The sequence below is a fragment of the Pelophylax lessonae genome (assembly GCF_965119305.1).
Source record: "Pelophylax lessonae genome assembly, chromosome: 1".
In the NCBI taxonomy this organism is placed as follows: Eukaryota; Metazoa; Chordata; class Amphibia; order Anura; family Ranidae; genus Pelophylax; species Pelophylax lessonae.
In genome coordinates, this window is record NC_138768.1 from 543,092,991 (window position 1) to 543,110,533 (window position 17,543).

The 17,543-nt window shown below is 41.2% G+C and overlaps 1 protein-coding gene across 1 annotated transcript in view; it reads left to right on the forward strand.

Moving 5' to 3' along the window:
- Window positions 1–4,619: 4,619 nt before the first annotated feature.
- PSD3 (pleckstrin and Sec7 domain containing 3) overlaps window positions 4,620–17,543 on the forward strand; it is a gene marked incomplete at its 5' end in the record, with an annotated part of 867,292 nt that continues 854,368 nt past the window's right edge. Inside the window, one exon of the mRNA XM_082247748.1 lies at window positions 4,620–5,318. Coding sequence (XP_082103874.1) covers window positions 4,620–5,318 — 699 coding nt within the window. The remainder of the gene's footprint in view (window positions 5,319–17,543) is intronic.

Genomic DNA, 17,543 nt, shown 5'->3' on the forward strand with positions numbered 1-17,543 from the left:
TTAAAATCTGGCCTGTTAGTGTGCCCTGAGGACCGGAGTTGAGAAACACTGGCCTAGGCCATCTTCATGTAGAGCAAAAATTATTTTGTTCAGATCCTCAGAGAGTTCTTTGCCATGAGGTGCCATGTTGAACTTCCAATGACCAGTATGAGAGAGTGAGAGCGATAACACTAAATTTAACACACCTGCTCCCCATTCACACCTGAGACCTTGTAACACTAATGAGTCACATGACACCGGGGAGGGAAAATGGCTAATTGGGCCAAATTTGGACATTTTCACTTAGGGGTGTACTCACTTTTGTTGCCAGCAGTTTAGACATTAATAGCTGTGTGTTGAGTTATTTTGAGGGGTCAGCAAATTTACACTGTTATACAAGCTGCACACTCACTACTTTACATTGTAGTGTAATTTCTTCAGTGCTGTCACATGAAAAGATATAATAAAATATTTACAAAAAAGTGAAGGGTGTACTCACTTTTGTGAGATACTGTATATATTGGGTATTGAGACTAAATAATATACAACGGTTTGGGTTATTTTCACCAAACAAATGTAACAGAATACATAAATTATGTCAGACCATGATAACTGTATCCTATAATTGGTGCCACATCCACAATTAAAGAAAAAGGGGATAATGGATGAGATGTTAACAGCACCAAAAAATGATAGCCATAAAAATGCAAAAGTTTATTGTACATAAAATGCAAATACAAAAATGTAAAAACATTTGAAGCACTTTGTCTTTAGTGTGGCTTTTTTGGGGTATACAGGCTATTGTATATACACAAATGACTCAAATGCACACGGGGTTCAAATGTTTTAAAATTTTTGTATTTGCTTTTTATCATGGGATTGCAGGCTGCACGCACCCCAAAAATAACATTTAAATTGAAATACACACAGACACAGATATGGCAAAAAATTGGCCACTTCATTAGTTTAAAACAAATCACATCACTTCCAGATTAACTCAATTTAATAGGCAAATACCAGAAAATGTACCACAACTAGAGCTTAGTCAAAGGTCTCAAGCCAAATGTTCCATAAATCTTACAGACAGTAAATCTCAAAAACAGTCCCCCCTTTAATCAAGGGTGACAAACCACATAGAAGCGCCTACAACAAGGGAGGGTGGGGGGTGCTTGCTTGCCAGAGGGTGCCACACTGCACATCCCAAATAGGCTGCATTTTATACCAGGATCTAAATAGCATATGATGGGATCTCTCCAATCAAGGTTACCTGTGCAGGTAAGGTGAATTTAATTAAAGGGGGGCAAAAGCCCCCCCCCCCCCCCACACACACACACACACACACACCTGAGCTTAAAATAAACAATCAATCACATCTGAAAATATGAGCTGCACCCACAGGCCCATATTGGTGGGCTCACAATGTGACCCCCTTGAGTCCATGATGTACAATGAACTTTAACATTTTTTATGTTTGTAATTTTTTGTAGCGGTTAAAATCCCATCCATTATCCCCTTTTTCTTTAGGCCCCTTTCACACTTGTACAACTTGTCCTGCGAATTTGGACTGCAAAGTTGCATGACAAGTCATACTCCATGATTTCCAATCAGTACCGTTCATATCTGTGCGACTTCAAGTTGAAGCGACTTCAAAGTAGTCCCTGAACTACTTTGGTCTGACTTTGATGCGACTTGAAGTCCATAGAACTCAACATTACATGGGCATTGCTTCAAGTCACGTCGAAGTCTCGTAAAAGTCGCGCAACAAAGTCACGTGACTTTCAGTTTGTACAAGTGTGAAAGGGGTCTTAAAGGGTAACTTCACCTTCCTGGGGAAAAAATAGCAAACAAAGAAAAAACAATATAGCCTATATAATTGCGACACAAATCATATTGTAATTGAATGTTATTAAAAATGACCTTTCCTTTTCAATCTGCAGCTGTTTTTTGTAATTTTCTGAAAATGTAATGCAATATGGCTACCTGGAGGTGTTCTATACACAGAATGTATACTGACCACACCCCAGAAACATAATTTCCTGCTTGTGTGATTGGCTCACCAATTTCCCCAGAAGTCTGCCTAAGATACAAGTCAGATTTCAGGCATCCCCTGCAACAAAAATGTCATTTTTGGTGAGATACTCCCAACAGGAACACATATAAAGGATTTCAGGCCCAGCAGATTTCCTCATTAGTGTTCTGCAGCTGCACAGCTGATAGACTCACTTAACACAAAGGCACAGAGGAACAAACAGTGATTTCTTCAGAATAACAAAAGGTAGGAATCTGCAACAATGGTAATTATAATCCTTGTAATGTACATAGATCACCCAGAGGGGAATGTTTTTTTCTCAACAAAAGTGGAGTTACGCTTTAATTGTATCATAATAAATTTTGGGCTAAATTTCTGAAGAAAAATTATTTATTTGCAAAATGTTATTACAGAAACGATGAAAACGGGTTTTTTGTTTTTCAAAATTTGCGGTCTTTTTTTTTCATTTATTTAGCAAAAAAAAACAATGGTGATTAAATACCACTAAAAGAAAGCTCTATTTGTGTGAACAAAATGATAAAAATTTTGTTTTTGTACAGTGTTGCATGACCGTACAATTGTCATTCAAAGTGAAACAGTGCTGAAAGCTGAAAATTGACCTGGGCAGGAAGGGGGTAAAAGTGCCCAGTATTGAAGCGGTTCACTACTGAAGCAAGTTGATCACCATGACAGCAGTAGCATATTTAGAAAAAAAAGCAATAGTAGCCTCCATGTTTGTCTCATGACATCATAATTTTAACCACTTGCGGACCGTCTAATGTAATTTTACTGCGGCAAGTCGGCTCCCCTGCCCGAAATCATGTACCTGTACGTCATTTTGTGCAGGGGCTCCAGGGGGATGCGCTGCCAGAGGCGTGATCACTTGCTAATTGGCTACAGGGGGAGTGAATCAGCGGGTCTGGCGGACCTGATGTCTGCGTGCCACCCGTAATCAATCCCGAGAGACACAGAACAGCCGTCTGCCATTGTAATCAAAGCAGATCACCTTTCTGACAGGGAGGAAGACAGAGATCAGTGTTCCTGCTAAGCAGGAACACCGATCTCTATCTTCCCCAGTCAGAGCAACCCACAGTTAGAAAGCAATCCCAGGGAACATATTTAACACTTTGATCGTCCCTGATGTTAACCCCTTCCCTGCCATTAGCATGTGTCATTAGTACAGTAACAGTGCATATTTTTTAGCACTGATCACTGTAATTATTATTATATAGGATTTATATAGCACCAACAGTTTATGCAGCACTTTACAACTTGAGGGTAGACAGTACAAATACATTTCATTTTATTCCCCCCCCCCCTTTTTTTTTTTTCTTCTCTTTCTCTGTGCTTTTGTCTGTATATAATCTTTTTGGAAAATCAAATAAATTTATTAAAAAAAAAAAAAAAAGACAGTACAAATACAATACACACAGTCGGAATCAGAGGGCCCTGCTCGTTAGAGCTTACAATCTAAGGGCTCTTTCACACGGGCGATCCGATCAGATCCGCCTGTCAGTTTTTTAGGTGGATCTGATCGGATCCCCCATGCAGCTCTATGGGGCAGCGGATGTCAGCGGTGACACCTCCGCTGACACCCACTGCCATCCGTATCCGATCCTGTCCGTGAAATCCGGACGGATGGAAACCCTATTTTTCCATCCGTTCAGGGATCAGATTGGATGAGAGCGGACAGGCGGTCCGCTCTCATCCAATCCCCCCATAGAGAGCAGCCAGAGCTGTGACACCTCCCTCTCCGCACTGCAAGCTGAGGCGGAGCTGTCATCCGCTGGCTCAGCGGGGATCGGCGGATCGATCCCCGCTGAGCAGCACGGATCCGCCTACGGAGGCGGACCGTGTGAAAGAGCCCTAAGAGTATCACTGGTCCCCAAAAAAGTGTAAAAAATGTCAGTTAGGTGTTCAATTTGTCCGCCGTAATGCCGCAGTCCCACTATAAGTCGCTGATCGCCACCATTACTAGTAAAAAAAAAAAAGAAAAAATTTCATAAAAATATCACATCGTTTGTAGACGCTATAACTTTTTCACAAACCGATCAATATACGCCTATTGGGATGTTTTTTACCAAAACTATGTAGCAGAATACATATTGGCCTAAATTTATGAAGAAATTCAATTTTTTACATTTTTTTTATGGATATGTTTTATAGCAGAAGTAATATTGTTTTTCTTTTTTTTACAAAATTTTGCTCTTTTGTTGTTTATAGCGCAAAAAATAAAAACCGCATAGGTGAAATAATACCACCAGGTCAAATACCACCAAAAGAAAGCTCTATTTGTAGGAAAAATAGGACATCAATTTTATTTGGGTACAGGGTCACACGATCGCACAATTGTCAGTTCAAGTAACGCAGTGCCGTATCGCAAAAAATGGCCTGGTCATTTAGGGGGTAAAATCTTGCAAGGGCTGCAGTGGTTAATGCTGAAAATTGGCAGCTGTTGGTCTTTGTATTAAATCAATAACCACATTTTTTTTTCCCCCTCCTAGATATGTGTTCTAGAAAAGATGAAGATTTCAGGGTGATCTTGGGAAAAGTGCGGTACTTTTCCACCGTGGAATACACAATGATTTCTTGACAAGTTCACGGCGAGGAAATGGCAGATCAGCAACAGATGAAAACTTCCTTCCTCTTTATCCAGCTGAAGTCACCGAGCAAATCTGCTCAGCGTTCACAGAAGGCGTGCAGTTTGGCAGAGGGAAGTTTGCTAACTGCAAGCAGAAAGGCATGTGACACCAGGGGGCCAGATTCTTGTGTGAGAGAAGACACACAGCTAAAGATAGAGGCAGGCAGCTCTGCCCAGAAGAGAGTGTCATGCAGAAACATCTGTACAGCAATGAGCAATGGCACCAAGATCAGCCCATCTACTGCCCAAGCATACACGCTGGCCAAAAGCAGGGAAAGAGCGCTCACTCATGATCAGGGGGAGGGTGAGTGTCCCAAAAACGTAGCCTTCAAGTCTACAGTCCCAGTGACAAACCAGAATGCCTCGAACTCCTGCACATACTCCAGTGACAGTTATGTTTCCAGCTGTTGGAATGTGATGGATCCACTCCCCAGCCCAGAAGAAGACAAGATGTGGTGGAAGGTCGAGGTACACAAGCCTAGCCTAGCCAACACACCGATTCTTCGGAGAAGCCCTGAATGTAAACGTTTCCGGGATGCTGTTGTGGAAAAATCAGCCACGTTAACAGGACTCAATGACAGATCAGTGGGGAACCGGTTAGAGGGACAGATGCTAGCTACCAAGTACACCATGTCGGTGACTACTGCCAGCCCCGTCACACTTGAAAAGGTAAGCCTTTCATTGGTCATCAACATTCAAAAATGATTATTATATATATGCATCAAACTAAAAATCTAACTAAAGGCAAAACTTTTTACAATTTTGGATAGAGAGAAGTTTGCCCGGATTAGAGATTCACCCTTTCGATTTGTCCTGGTGACTGTCACCGATCACCGAGAGTGAAAGAAAAGGCCAAATTTTAGGAAACCTTTCAATGGAGACAACTAGGGATTTCCTCACTGTTTCTGTTTAGGCTGTGTGACAAGAAGTAAAAGGAAATCTCCCCAATGGGGATGAAAGTGGCAAAAAAACTGACAGGGGTTATCTATCTAAAATGAAAAAATATAAGTTTTGCCTATAGTTCTACTTTACCACCAAAAGATTTACCCCCTTCATGACCAGGCCATTTTTTTCAATACTGCACAGCGTTATTGTAGCTGACAATTGCGCGGTCATGCAACGTTGTACATAAATAACATTTATGTCCTGTTTTTCCCACAAATAGAGCTTTTGTTTAGTGGTATTTGATCACCCCTGCGTTTTTTATTTTTTGTGCTACAAACAAAAAAGACCAACAATTTTGAAAAAATAAATATATATATTTTTGACTGCTTTAAAACCTAAAATGTAAAAAATATATTTTTTTTATGAATTTAGACCAATATGTATTCTGCTACATATTTTTGGTAAAAATAAATCCCAATAAGCACATATTGATTGGTTTGCGTAAAAGTTACAGTGTCTACAAACTATGGGATATATGCTGAAATTTTTATTTATTTATTTTTTTATCACTAATGGCGATGATCAGCAACTTAACAGGACTGCGATATTGCGGTGGACAATCGAACACTATTGGGTTTATTTACTAAAGCTAGAGAGTGCAAAATTAGTCACACTTCTGTAGAGAAACCAATCAGCTTCTAATCTCCTGGAAGCTGATTGGTTTCTCTGCAGAAGTATGACTGATTTTGCACTCTTTAGCTTTAGTAAGAAAAAAACCAAACTGACACTTATAACACTTTTTGGGAACCAGTGACACTAATACAGTGATCAGTGCTAAAAATATGCACTGTCACTGTACTAAAGATACTGGTTGGGAAGTGGTTAAACATCTAGGGTGATCAAAGGGTTAAATATGTGCCTAGCCAGTATTTTGATGTACTGTGTGTGGTGCTTTTACTATGGGAAGTAATGGATTTTTTTCCCTTCTTTGAGGGAAAGAAAATCCATTATTTCCCCACTGACAGGACAGAGCTCTGCATTGTTTACATAGGCAAGGCACTGTGCTGTGTGTCTTCCTGAAAATCAGAGGGATCATCCATTGGCCGGCACTTGCTGATAGTCATCTGCTGTGCATAATCACAGCACAGCTGGGTCGCCGGGGGCACGCGTGTTCGTCCCCTACCGGAAGTGCCCGATCATGTACCTAGTACGTGCTCTGGCACAGGAGAGCAGTTTTGTCGCCGTATATGTAAGTCATACGGCTGGCAATCGGTTAAATTCTTGGAAATAATTATCTGTGGGCATTATAGTTATTAAACCAGTAACCTTGTCTTTATAAGCCCAATTGGAGGAAAGTTATTTTTACCAAAAATATGTAGCATCCAATCAGATTCTAGCTTTTTTTATTAAAGTATGCAATGATAGGGTTATTTACTAACACTGAAGAGTGCAAAATTTTGTGCAACTCTTCATAGAAACCAATCAACTTCTAGCTTTTATCGCCAAAGCTTAATTGAAAAAGCTAAAGTTAGAAGCTGATTGGCGACCATGCACAGCTGCACCAGATTCTGAGTGCACCAGTTTTCGTAAATCACCCCGAGGTTTGTATGCTATTAGAAAACGCTGATGTCCTTTTTTATATCAACCCCTATGCTCAGTTTTTAAAAATTAACTATTTTTTGCAACTAACATTACAAAAAACTAGTAATTATCATCTGGTCGCTAAAACACCACAAAGAGAAAAAAAATGATTTCAAATACCAATATCAGCATATTTTGCAATGAAATGTTTGGTGAGTAAGTATTTTTTAATGTTGTGCAGATATTACTTCTCTCCACATTTGTGAGATTGGGAAATCAGAATGATGAAATCTAGATTAAACTTGAGAAATAGTTTTAAATGCAGCATGATCTTTTAAATGTAGTGTCATTATTAAATAGGACACGTATAAATAAAAATAGTCTGCTCTAAGAATAATCCTGAATTTCGGATGATACGTAACTGATCTCTTTTCTGCTTCTTTTCTGGTTGGCCTGATTTTACTCCTTTATTCTTCTTCTTTATTCTTTATTCTGTTCAGTTATTTCTTTTGAAATACTTTTTGTTGTTCCTTTTTATTTTGGACTGTTACTTCCAATGGTGCTCTATGTCCGAAATATAAAATAGTTTTGCCTAGAACATTCAAGTCACTTAGTGAATAAGTGCATCTACTGTATGTACATTGTAATATTCAATAAGCTGTGCCTGCACTGCAAAGGGTTAACTGCTTGTTTAGTCTAGGGGACTATTCAGAACCCCCCCCCCCCAAGAAAATTGCACTAACCCCCCCCCCCCCTTTGCTCTGGTAGTGTCCCTCAGCATCATCATGTCCAGTACAGGGCTACAGGCTCTGCATTGGTTTTGACAACGTAAGAGGACCTTAGAAAGCTGCAGGGGAGAAGAGGCTCCAGGGACTGGTCTTGTGCCACTGAGGAGCCTAAAGGATTGGAGGATTAGGTGACTTTTCACATTTCACTGTCTTCTAGACTAAATGTGTGATTAACCCTTGTAGTGGGGCTGGAGTTTTTCCAAGTTCAGCTTAAAATCAAGTGTACTGTGTAAAGAAGGCATTATTGCATCTCACCCCGTGATTGCATAGCCAACATCTGCAATATTAAAGATAAACAGTTCTCTGAAGATCCTGCAGACTTTGACACTTCTGGAAGTGTCAATTTCCCAATCACCACTGCGTTCAGGCATTTGATCCATCACCCCGTACATCACTACTGTGTCCTGTGGGAATGTATGGGCAAGTAGGAGGAACCACTGAGCACAACTCATCATGTGCTGGTTCTCTTTTCATGGTCCAGTTACAGAGCAGGTCCAAGATGACCTGGTCTCAGAGAGAAGGTTGAATAATGCTGGCCATCTAGCAAAGAATATTTAGTGACACAATATGTTTTAATGTGGAGATCTCTAAAGCTGAGTATTACAGCAAAAGCAGGCTTTATTTTACCTTTAAATTCATTTTTATCTTTTTTTTTTATTTTTATATTTATTTTTAGCTGGAGTTCTGCTTTAAAGTCCGAGCAGAATTTAGCACTACTGCAAGGACCATAGCCCTGGTGGGAGACAGCTCCAGTGCAGCTAATATAATGTATAAAGGTCTGTTTTCCCTCCTTGGAATTCCAGTCACAGTATGTTTTACAGATAAGCTATTAGGCAGGTTGCCTATATTTCAGCCTAGATAGGTGCTGCCCCAGGGAGGGTTGGAGTTAACTACGTTTCCTGGGTCTTTCTTGACAGGCTTTTTGGGTCTGGCCCTCTTTTCCTGTGTATTATAAAAGGGGCAGGGGTCCTGATGTTAGAGCCATCGCTGCTGCTTGCTGTTTGTTGTTCATATTAGTGGTTACTGTTGCTGGAGTTCATCCTGCTAGCCCGCTGTATTATGCCGAGCCTGGGGTGCTCGCTAATAAACATTTGGCTTCAGGAGGCTTCTTCAATATAGGCGGATTTATGGGACCTGCAGTATGCCCTGAAGATGCCAATCCTTGATGCTACTACCATGGACTCAACCATTTATAGACTCTTACTAATGCAGGTATGCTGGGGCAGCCAGAAGCCTAAGTTTGAGATTAGTTTAGGGAAAGACTGTTATCTTTTTTTTCTGTTATGCTAAGTTATTTCAGTAAAGCTTTTGAAACGTTATCCTTGCCTGGTCTGAACTTACTAAAGGGGTGCAAATTCACCTAGTCTGCAGCTCGGGTCAGTTAAACACATTAGGGTATGAAGACACAAGTGGTTACCAAGGGTAACTGAGGTTTCTCTAGCAGCCTGTCTTAAGTGTGTGTCTGTGGCAGGTGGGATAGCTTCTTGCAGGAGGGATTGTTGTCAGCACTCTCTCCATGAGCAATGGGAGCAGATCAGCGCCACAGTGGTTCTCAACCTGTGTACAGATATGAAAAAGGAAGAGTTAAGTGAGTGCACGCATGGAGTCAGTGCTAGGTGCAAGGCTGGACCCCATTTCATTACTGGGAATGAGGTAGTGGAGATATGCTGGACAGGTTGTGAGGCATCGGCTCTGTATGTCCCTTCTAAATGCAACAGTGGCCATAGTGGTGTACGTTAACATGAAGAGCATTCATTAGATTTTAGTCGACTGTTCAAGCAAAAGTACCCTATCTGTAAGGCAGTGACCCTATCTAAGGTGCCTAGCATAGCCCAGAAGAATAAGATGTGACCCACACTTGGCACCCAATGAGAAGGGGAACATGGAGGAGGTACCACCCGCCTACTCTTACAAGCTGACCATACAGTGCAGATGGACAAATCTTCCACTGTGCCTTCTTGCTGTCATAATACCTGAACAGGCTGACAATTTTTGCCCCCACTAAACTAATTGCGGCTGCATTCTCAAGAATTGGCTTAAATCTTTTTAGTGTATGGCCAGCTTAAGAAGACAATGCCATGGAAACTGTGTGGTTTTAGGGCCAGTTCATAGTAGAACGCAATGGTAAAGGTGCATTTCGTGGACATTTCCCCCACCCCAGGTGGATGACCTTGCAATCTGCATGGGGGTTCCAATGTATTGTTAATGGCAGCCCATGCAGTTTTATTGACAGCACTACTCACACTACATTTACAAACTTACTGCACAGAAATGGTCAGGAATTGCGATACCAGGGTGTACCAGCACTTACACATAAGATAGTCGTGTATGAGATTGTTGATTTTATTAATGGGAGGTTGTTGTCATTTACAATTTGCTCCAATGCCCAAAGGTGTTTAGCTTCTGTCTTGAGTATAAAAAAACAACCAACATTATATATATATAGTATATATACACATATACTCACACACCCTATTGATATTTCTAAGGAACATACAGTGTAGAAAGAGAAAAAGGTAAGAACAAATAATACATGGTTATAGTCTTATATAACTGTTTTTTTTCACCACTAAAATCTTATCCCTATGCCAAGGCTAGAACCATAAAATAAACTGAGTGAAAATGGAGACAGAATGTCTGACTAATACCATCCTATACCAAAATAAAATGAGCTAAGGGCTAATAAAAGACACCATTGTAAGAGGATAAGTGTGAAAGAGACCACAAACACCTGAACTGCTTGCATTTTACACAAAACACCCGGAGTTTCTGCATACTTAATCATGATCATTTCAATTCATTTTTGAAATTATACTGCCCATGGTTTGGCCTCATGCACACTGGATGTTTTTGGCGTGTCTGGCGGTTTTTCTTTTTTTTTTTTTGCCTCTTGATGCGTTTTCATGTTAAACAAAACCAAAGAAATTCCAAGCTCATCTTACGGACCAGCCTGCTAACCAACCGAATTGTCCAGTCTAACAGTATGCGTTAAAAACAGGGGTTTAGTTTGCACACATTTGCAAATATATGTGTGAGCTACAAGGCCTCGTCAAGGCACCCCAGTATTTTCTATAGTACTAACTCGAAATTTGAGAGCCTCCACCGTGGAAGCTTACGCATGTATTTGCAAATGTGTGCAAACTAAACACCCATTTTTAACTCATACTGTTAGACAGGACAATTCAGTTGGTTGCAGGCTGGTCGGTGAGTTTAGCTGGGAATTACTTTGGTTTTGTTTATCATGCGTTGCCCATCCATAAGCTCCTTGCTGCAAAGGACAGTTATAAGTGAGGACAGTGGCCATTTGTTTGTACTGTTGAAATATTGGTGAGGGGACGTACTGGACACCTTTGCTGCCATTTTGGTATGTGCTGGGTGTTCAGTGCGCCCCTGTACCTTTTAGGAGGGGTGGGCTCCCTCCATGCTTACTTGCCTTCTGCCTATCGATTATAATGTATGTGCTTCCACTGTGGAGGCTCTCAAATTTAGAGTTAGGACTACAGAAAAAACTTGGGAGACTTGACGGGCCTTGTAGCTGACACATGTACTGTATCTGTAAATGTGTTACCCTAGTTTTTAACACATACAAAATAATTTGTTTGGTTAGCAGGCTGGTTGGTAAGTTGGGCTGGGAATTTGTTTAGTTTTGTTTTGCATGCGTTGCCCTTCCATGTGCTCTTCGCTTCAAAGGCCAGTTATAGGTGAGGGCAGTCGCCATTCGTTTGTACTGTTGAAATATTCGTGAGGGGCGTTTTTATGTTGGCCTATATGTCCATGCACACATAGGTGTTTAACCACTTGCCGACCAGCCACTGTAGTTTAACTGCGGCAGGTCAGGCTCTGTTACGCAAAACTACTTATCTGTACGTTGCTTCGTGTAACAGATAGTGGGGGCGCTCGTGCCGCCGCGCCGATTGGCCAGAGGAGGAGCAAATCAGTGGGTCTGGTGGTCGCAATGTCCGCTGGGCATCCGCGATGGCTCCCCATAGAGACAGAACAGCTGTCTGCCGATGTAAACAAGGCAGACCGGTGTTCTGTCAGAGATGAACACAGGGATCCAGTGTTCCTCCTTTTTTGGAACTAACTTCTCTGTGTTCATCCAGTGAGTACAAGCCCCATACAATTAGAAAGCACTCCCTAGGAGCACACTTAACCCTTTGATCGCCCCTGGTGTTAACCCCTTCCCTGCCAGGGTCATTAGTACAGTGACAGTGCATATTCTTAGCACTGATTATTGTAGTAATGTCACTGGTCTCCTCAAAAGCGTCAAAAGTGTCAGTTAGGTGTCCCATCTGTCCACCGCAACGTTGCAGTCCCGCTAAAAATCGCTAACACCGCATTCACACTGAAGCGGCACGACTTTGGGGGCGACCTGTGAAGTCGCGTGCAGTGCGACTTCGGCACGACTTGCACGGACTTCACAGAATGAATGTCTATGCAAGTCTCTCCAGGTCGCCCGAAGTAATACAGGAACCTTTTTCTAAGTCGGAGCGACTTGTGTCGCTCCTATTAGAACGGTTCCCGTACCACACAACGGACCGCGACTTGTCAGGCTGACCAGTCGCCTGACAAGTCGTATTAGTGTGAATGGAGACTAATCGCCACCTTTACTAGTAAAAAATAAATAAATAAAAATGAATGTATCTATCCCCTAGTTTGTAGACACGATAACTTATGGGCAAACCAATTAGTATACACTTATTGGGATTTTTTTAAGCAAAAATATGTGGCAGAATACATATTGGCTTAAATTGATGAAAAAAAAAAATAGATTTTTTTATTGGCTGTGTTTTATAGCAGAAAGTAAAAGTAATAAATATTGTTTTTTTTTTTTTTCAGAATTGTTGCCCTTTTTTTGTTTATAGCGCAAAAAATAAAAACCACAGAGATGATCAAATACCACCAAAAGAAAGCTCTGTTTGTGGGAAAAAGGACATCAATTTTATTTGGGTACAGCATCACACGACCACGCAATTGTCAGTTAAAGTTTCAGTGCCGCATTGCAAAAAATGGGCATTAAAGGAGTTTAGAGGCAGGGGTATTTAGAGGCAGGAAAAAAAAACCCCACTGCCACTGTAATAGCGTTTTGGCAGGAAAAACGCTTGTTATGTTTAAACTTGTCCAAATACGAGTTAATGCTAAGCGTGTTTAGTGCTTGAGTGTTAATTCATTTCAATGGCCAGAATAAATTAATATTCTGGCCAATGAAACAAATTGATGCCCAAGCACTTGACGCATCTAAACACTTCCAAACACCTTACATGCGTTTTTCTGCCAAAACACCACTGACAGGAGAAAAGGCATCTAGGAGAGATTGCAAAAATATTCAGTGTGCATGTGGCCTTATAATTCCATAGGCAATTTGTACACTTTTGTAGTCCCTGCCACATGCTATATTCTTCTGTTTTTAGAAGCTCAATTTCCATTTACTCCTTAGATAACCATAAATATTAAACCATGTTTTAGACTGAATTAAATCTATTTACATATTTGGAAAATAATTACATCTAGTATAGAAAGTTAAGAGTTGAGAAAGAGTTGAGAAATGTCAGTTTGTTGTCCATAGTAGCCATCATTGCAAACTTGACTTGTCATCCCACTTTCCCTGATCTCTGTAAAGCAGACATTATCCTCTTCACTGACACTCCAGTACATTACTTGGGAAAGTATGACGTTACTTGGTGGGAATTTCTCGGCCGTTGCCGTTAGTAACTGTTGTGGTAACCCAGGGGTGTATCCCGGACGAGCCCCCAAATGTAGCACTGCTCCCTTGAGGGCTGCTGGATATTACACTCTCAGGTCCCCCTGGGTTACCTTTTGCAACACTAGCATCCACAATTTAACACTTTACTTTTTGGCTACGTCAATAATCAGTCCAGGGGTTTGTAGTTGTTTTTTGGTGTTTTATTTAAATTAGGGATGGGAGAAGGGAATAGTGGGATACTCCAAATCAACTATTCACAATGTGGAGAACTCCTACTTCTAACAATGCAGCCAGGCTGCTGTTTCACCCTGCCACTAAGCGAATTCAGATTGATGTATTAGATTATCTTCAGAACACTCTCCTAGTATCCTCTCTCTTGACCACTGACAATTTTCTCTTCCTGATTCACCTGTGGGAGGGAAGTTTAGCCATACACTGTGGGACAGCTGATTGGAGGAAAGGCACACACCCCCCTCCCCACATAGGCAGAAACATGAAGAGCTGTTTTGTGAACAGATTAGCTCTCTGCTAATCTATTTATAGCACCCATCCCGACACAAAATTCAGCCTGGTTTTATCTCAGTCGACAGAGAACTTGCCGGAAGTTATTATACTGATAACAGAAGAATTGAGCAGGAGAAAGCCACTAGATTTAGGATTTTGAAGAGAGATAAGTAAACACTACAGATAGATCTGCCTAGGTCAAATTTCATGAATCAGGTTTACATCCACTTTAAGTGTTACTAAACCCAGGACCCTGCAATCACTATATCGGGTCTTTCACAGTACACAGAACATGGAAAGGCAAATATTTTAGTAAATATAAACTGCTAAATACCTTTTCTCATTAGTAGTATATAGCAGTCTTGTGACTTCTATCAGTGTCTGGTTAAAGCTTGTAGGAGGAGTTTTCATTCTCCTCTCACTGTCCAATGAGGCTGCGGGACCCCTCACCGTCTGTCTGGACTGTGCTGATGGGCCCTGTGTTGTTTTTCTCAAGAAAACAAAAACTCTTGAGCAACACACACCAAACTGAGTATGTGCAGAGTGCCCCCAAGGCTCTGTACTATCAGGAGATGGATTGGAGATTGTGGAAGAAGGAGAGGATCAGGGAAGACGGGATCAAGCATCCTTTTTACACAATGTGCAGGATTAACCCCTTAGGTTCCACAGTGAGAATAACAAGCATGCCTTACTGCATATACACACTGATTTTACTGTTGTGGGTTTAGTAACACTTTAAGAACACAGAAAATAATGTATACACTACAAGCTTTCTGATAAGTTGTTAGAGTGGAGTGATGAATTAATCAGTGTGTTTCTGGACCTTTATTGTCCTGTCACAGCCTGAAGTAAACCCTAGATCAGGCTGTATTGCTGAACTGCAGCATAGTCTGGAGAAGGGGTTGGAACCTCATTGTGCTCTCGGTCAGACGCCTGAATCACCAAATTTGCAAAAAAGAATTACAAATTCTCTGGCAGTAAAAGCAGTCCACACTTGTATTTCAGTTGTATATTTAGCGATTTGCCTAGAGTTCAGCTTAGAACGATAATTCTGCCAAGTGCTGACATTTAATTGTGGTTCACACTTCTCCCATGCATGTCAGCTCCATTCAAACCATTGTGGTATGTACCTAATAGTGGCAGCCATGCCATCTCCTCAGAGATTTGTGTTAAATCTCAAATAACATTTCTAATATGCCCTATGATTAGCCAAAATATGGCATCAGCCCCTAATTTTGCCTTTTGTAAACGTTGGGCTTCAGGCACACAGCTACAGTAAGTACACAGATAAAATAAATTTATAGCCCTCTTTCACACTGACGACAGACTTTACCGCCCTCTAAAAAGTGATCTGCGGTGGATTACTTCATAGACCTTCAGTTTACAGATGAGGCAGAGACAGTACTGTCACCTCCTGTACACTTATTAGATCAAACCCAGGGGGAAATTTTTACACTGTATTGACAAAAGTATTGGGACGCTGGCCATTTCACGCACATTAACTTTAGTGGCATCCCAGTCTTAGTCCGTAGGGTTCAATATTGAGTTGGCCCACACTTTGCAGCTATAACAGCTTCAACTCTTCTGGGAAGGCTGTCCACAAGGTTTCGAAGTGTCTATGGGAATGTTTGACTATACTTCTAGAAGCGCATTTGTGAGGTCGGGCACTGATGTTGGACGAGAAGACCTGACTTGCAGTCTGTGCTTTTACTGTATTTATCCCAAAGGTGTTCTATCGGGTCTAGGTCAGGACTGTGTGTAGCCCAGTCAAGTTCCTCCATTCCAAATTCGCTCATCCATGTCTTTATGGACCTTGCTTTGTGCACTGGTGTGTAGTCATGTTAGAACAGGAAGGGTCATCCCCAAACTGTTCCCACAAAGCATGAAATTGTCCAAAATGTCTTGGTATGCTGATGCCTTAAGAGTTCCCTTCACTGGAACTACAGGGCCAAGCCCAACCCCTGAAAAACAACCCCACATCATAACCTCCCTCCACCAAATGATTTGGACCAGTGCACAAAGCAAGGTCCATAAAGACATGGATGAGTGAGTTTGTGGTGGAATACTGTGACTTTCACTTTAATAGGTAAGTTTGGCAGGTTGCCGCCTGTCAAACTCAACATGCTGAGGTGAAATTGCAGCACTAAAATTCACCCCTCTGGTCACCAGGGAAACATGGAGGTGGACAGCTTGTTTTACTGCTTCTCCTCCAACATTGTGAACTTAGACTAAACCTTCTTCGCCACAGCGTTTCTCCCCATTAAAATATTTTTCTTCACCTTTTGCTCTGGTGGCAGCTCAAAATCTTTCTTACCTTCTATCTTAATGACAATGGTCACCAGAAAAAGAGAGGTGGAAATCACCCCAATGGGGACACACAAACAGCTTGAAAAACTCTGTCCTGAACTAACAAAAGGTGCCTTTACATACACTTAAGGCCCAGTTCACACCTGAGCGTTTTTCAGGTCGTAAAACGCTCATCTCTGAAGTCTCAAAACGCCCAACAAGCAAAATCCCATTAATTTCCATGGCCCCTGCTTACATATGAGCATTTTGTCACCTGAAGCAAAACGCCTGAAGCTCAAAAAAGTACATGAGCTTCTTTTTTGGCAGATTACAAGCATTTTTGTTAGATGTCAATGCCTGTTTCCAAACACCTGCAAAAAACGCCTAATTAATTGCATGAAAAATGCCCAAAAACGCCCCGAAAACGATACGCTCAGGTGTTAATGGAGCCTTAAGTTACTCTTACAGGACTTCTCCCTTTCCCCAATCTGTGACTGGACAGGGAAAGGAGAAGCAGCAGACTGGTAAGCTTATTTCTCTGTCACCCCTGCTCTCTCCTTCTATCCGCATGCTTCTTGATAGACCATTCTGTCATATCCAGTCTGACATTTGCACATTTTTCAAGCGTAGTATAAGAACACTGTATAAATATATAATAATACACAAGTTCAGATGTTTTGCCTGCCTCCAAAGAACCCAAAAAACTGCCCAAAAAAAACGCTAGCGCCAAAAAAAAAAAACGCCCAGGTGTGTTGTTGCAGGCATTTTTTGGGGGTTTTTGGAGGCAGGCAAAACATCTGAACTTGTGTATACAGTACCACTATACACAAGTTCAGATGTTTTTCCTGACTCCAAAGAACCCAAAAAAATGCCCAAAAAGAAAACGCCTGCTATTAAACCGGCAAGGTGTGAAAAACGAGAAGCCATATTCCAGATCTATAATTGCACTAATACAAACAATCTTTTTTTTTATGGTTCTGGACATGCTACAGAGCTGAAACTTCACAGGTACACTTTTTAGACCCCCCCCCCCCCCAGATACTAAATCCAAAGAAATTTTTTATTTTTTTTTATTTTTTAATTTTTTTTTTATTTTTTCAATAATTGTCTCTCTATCAAAAATCTATCAAAAATGACAATTTTTAA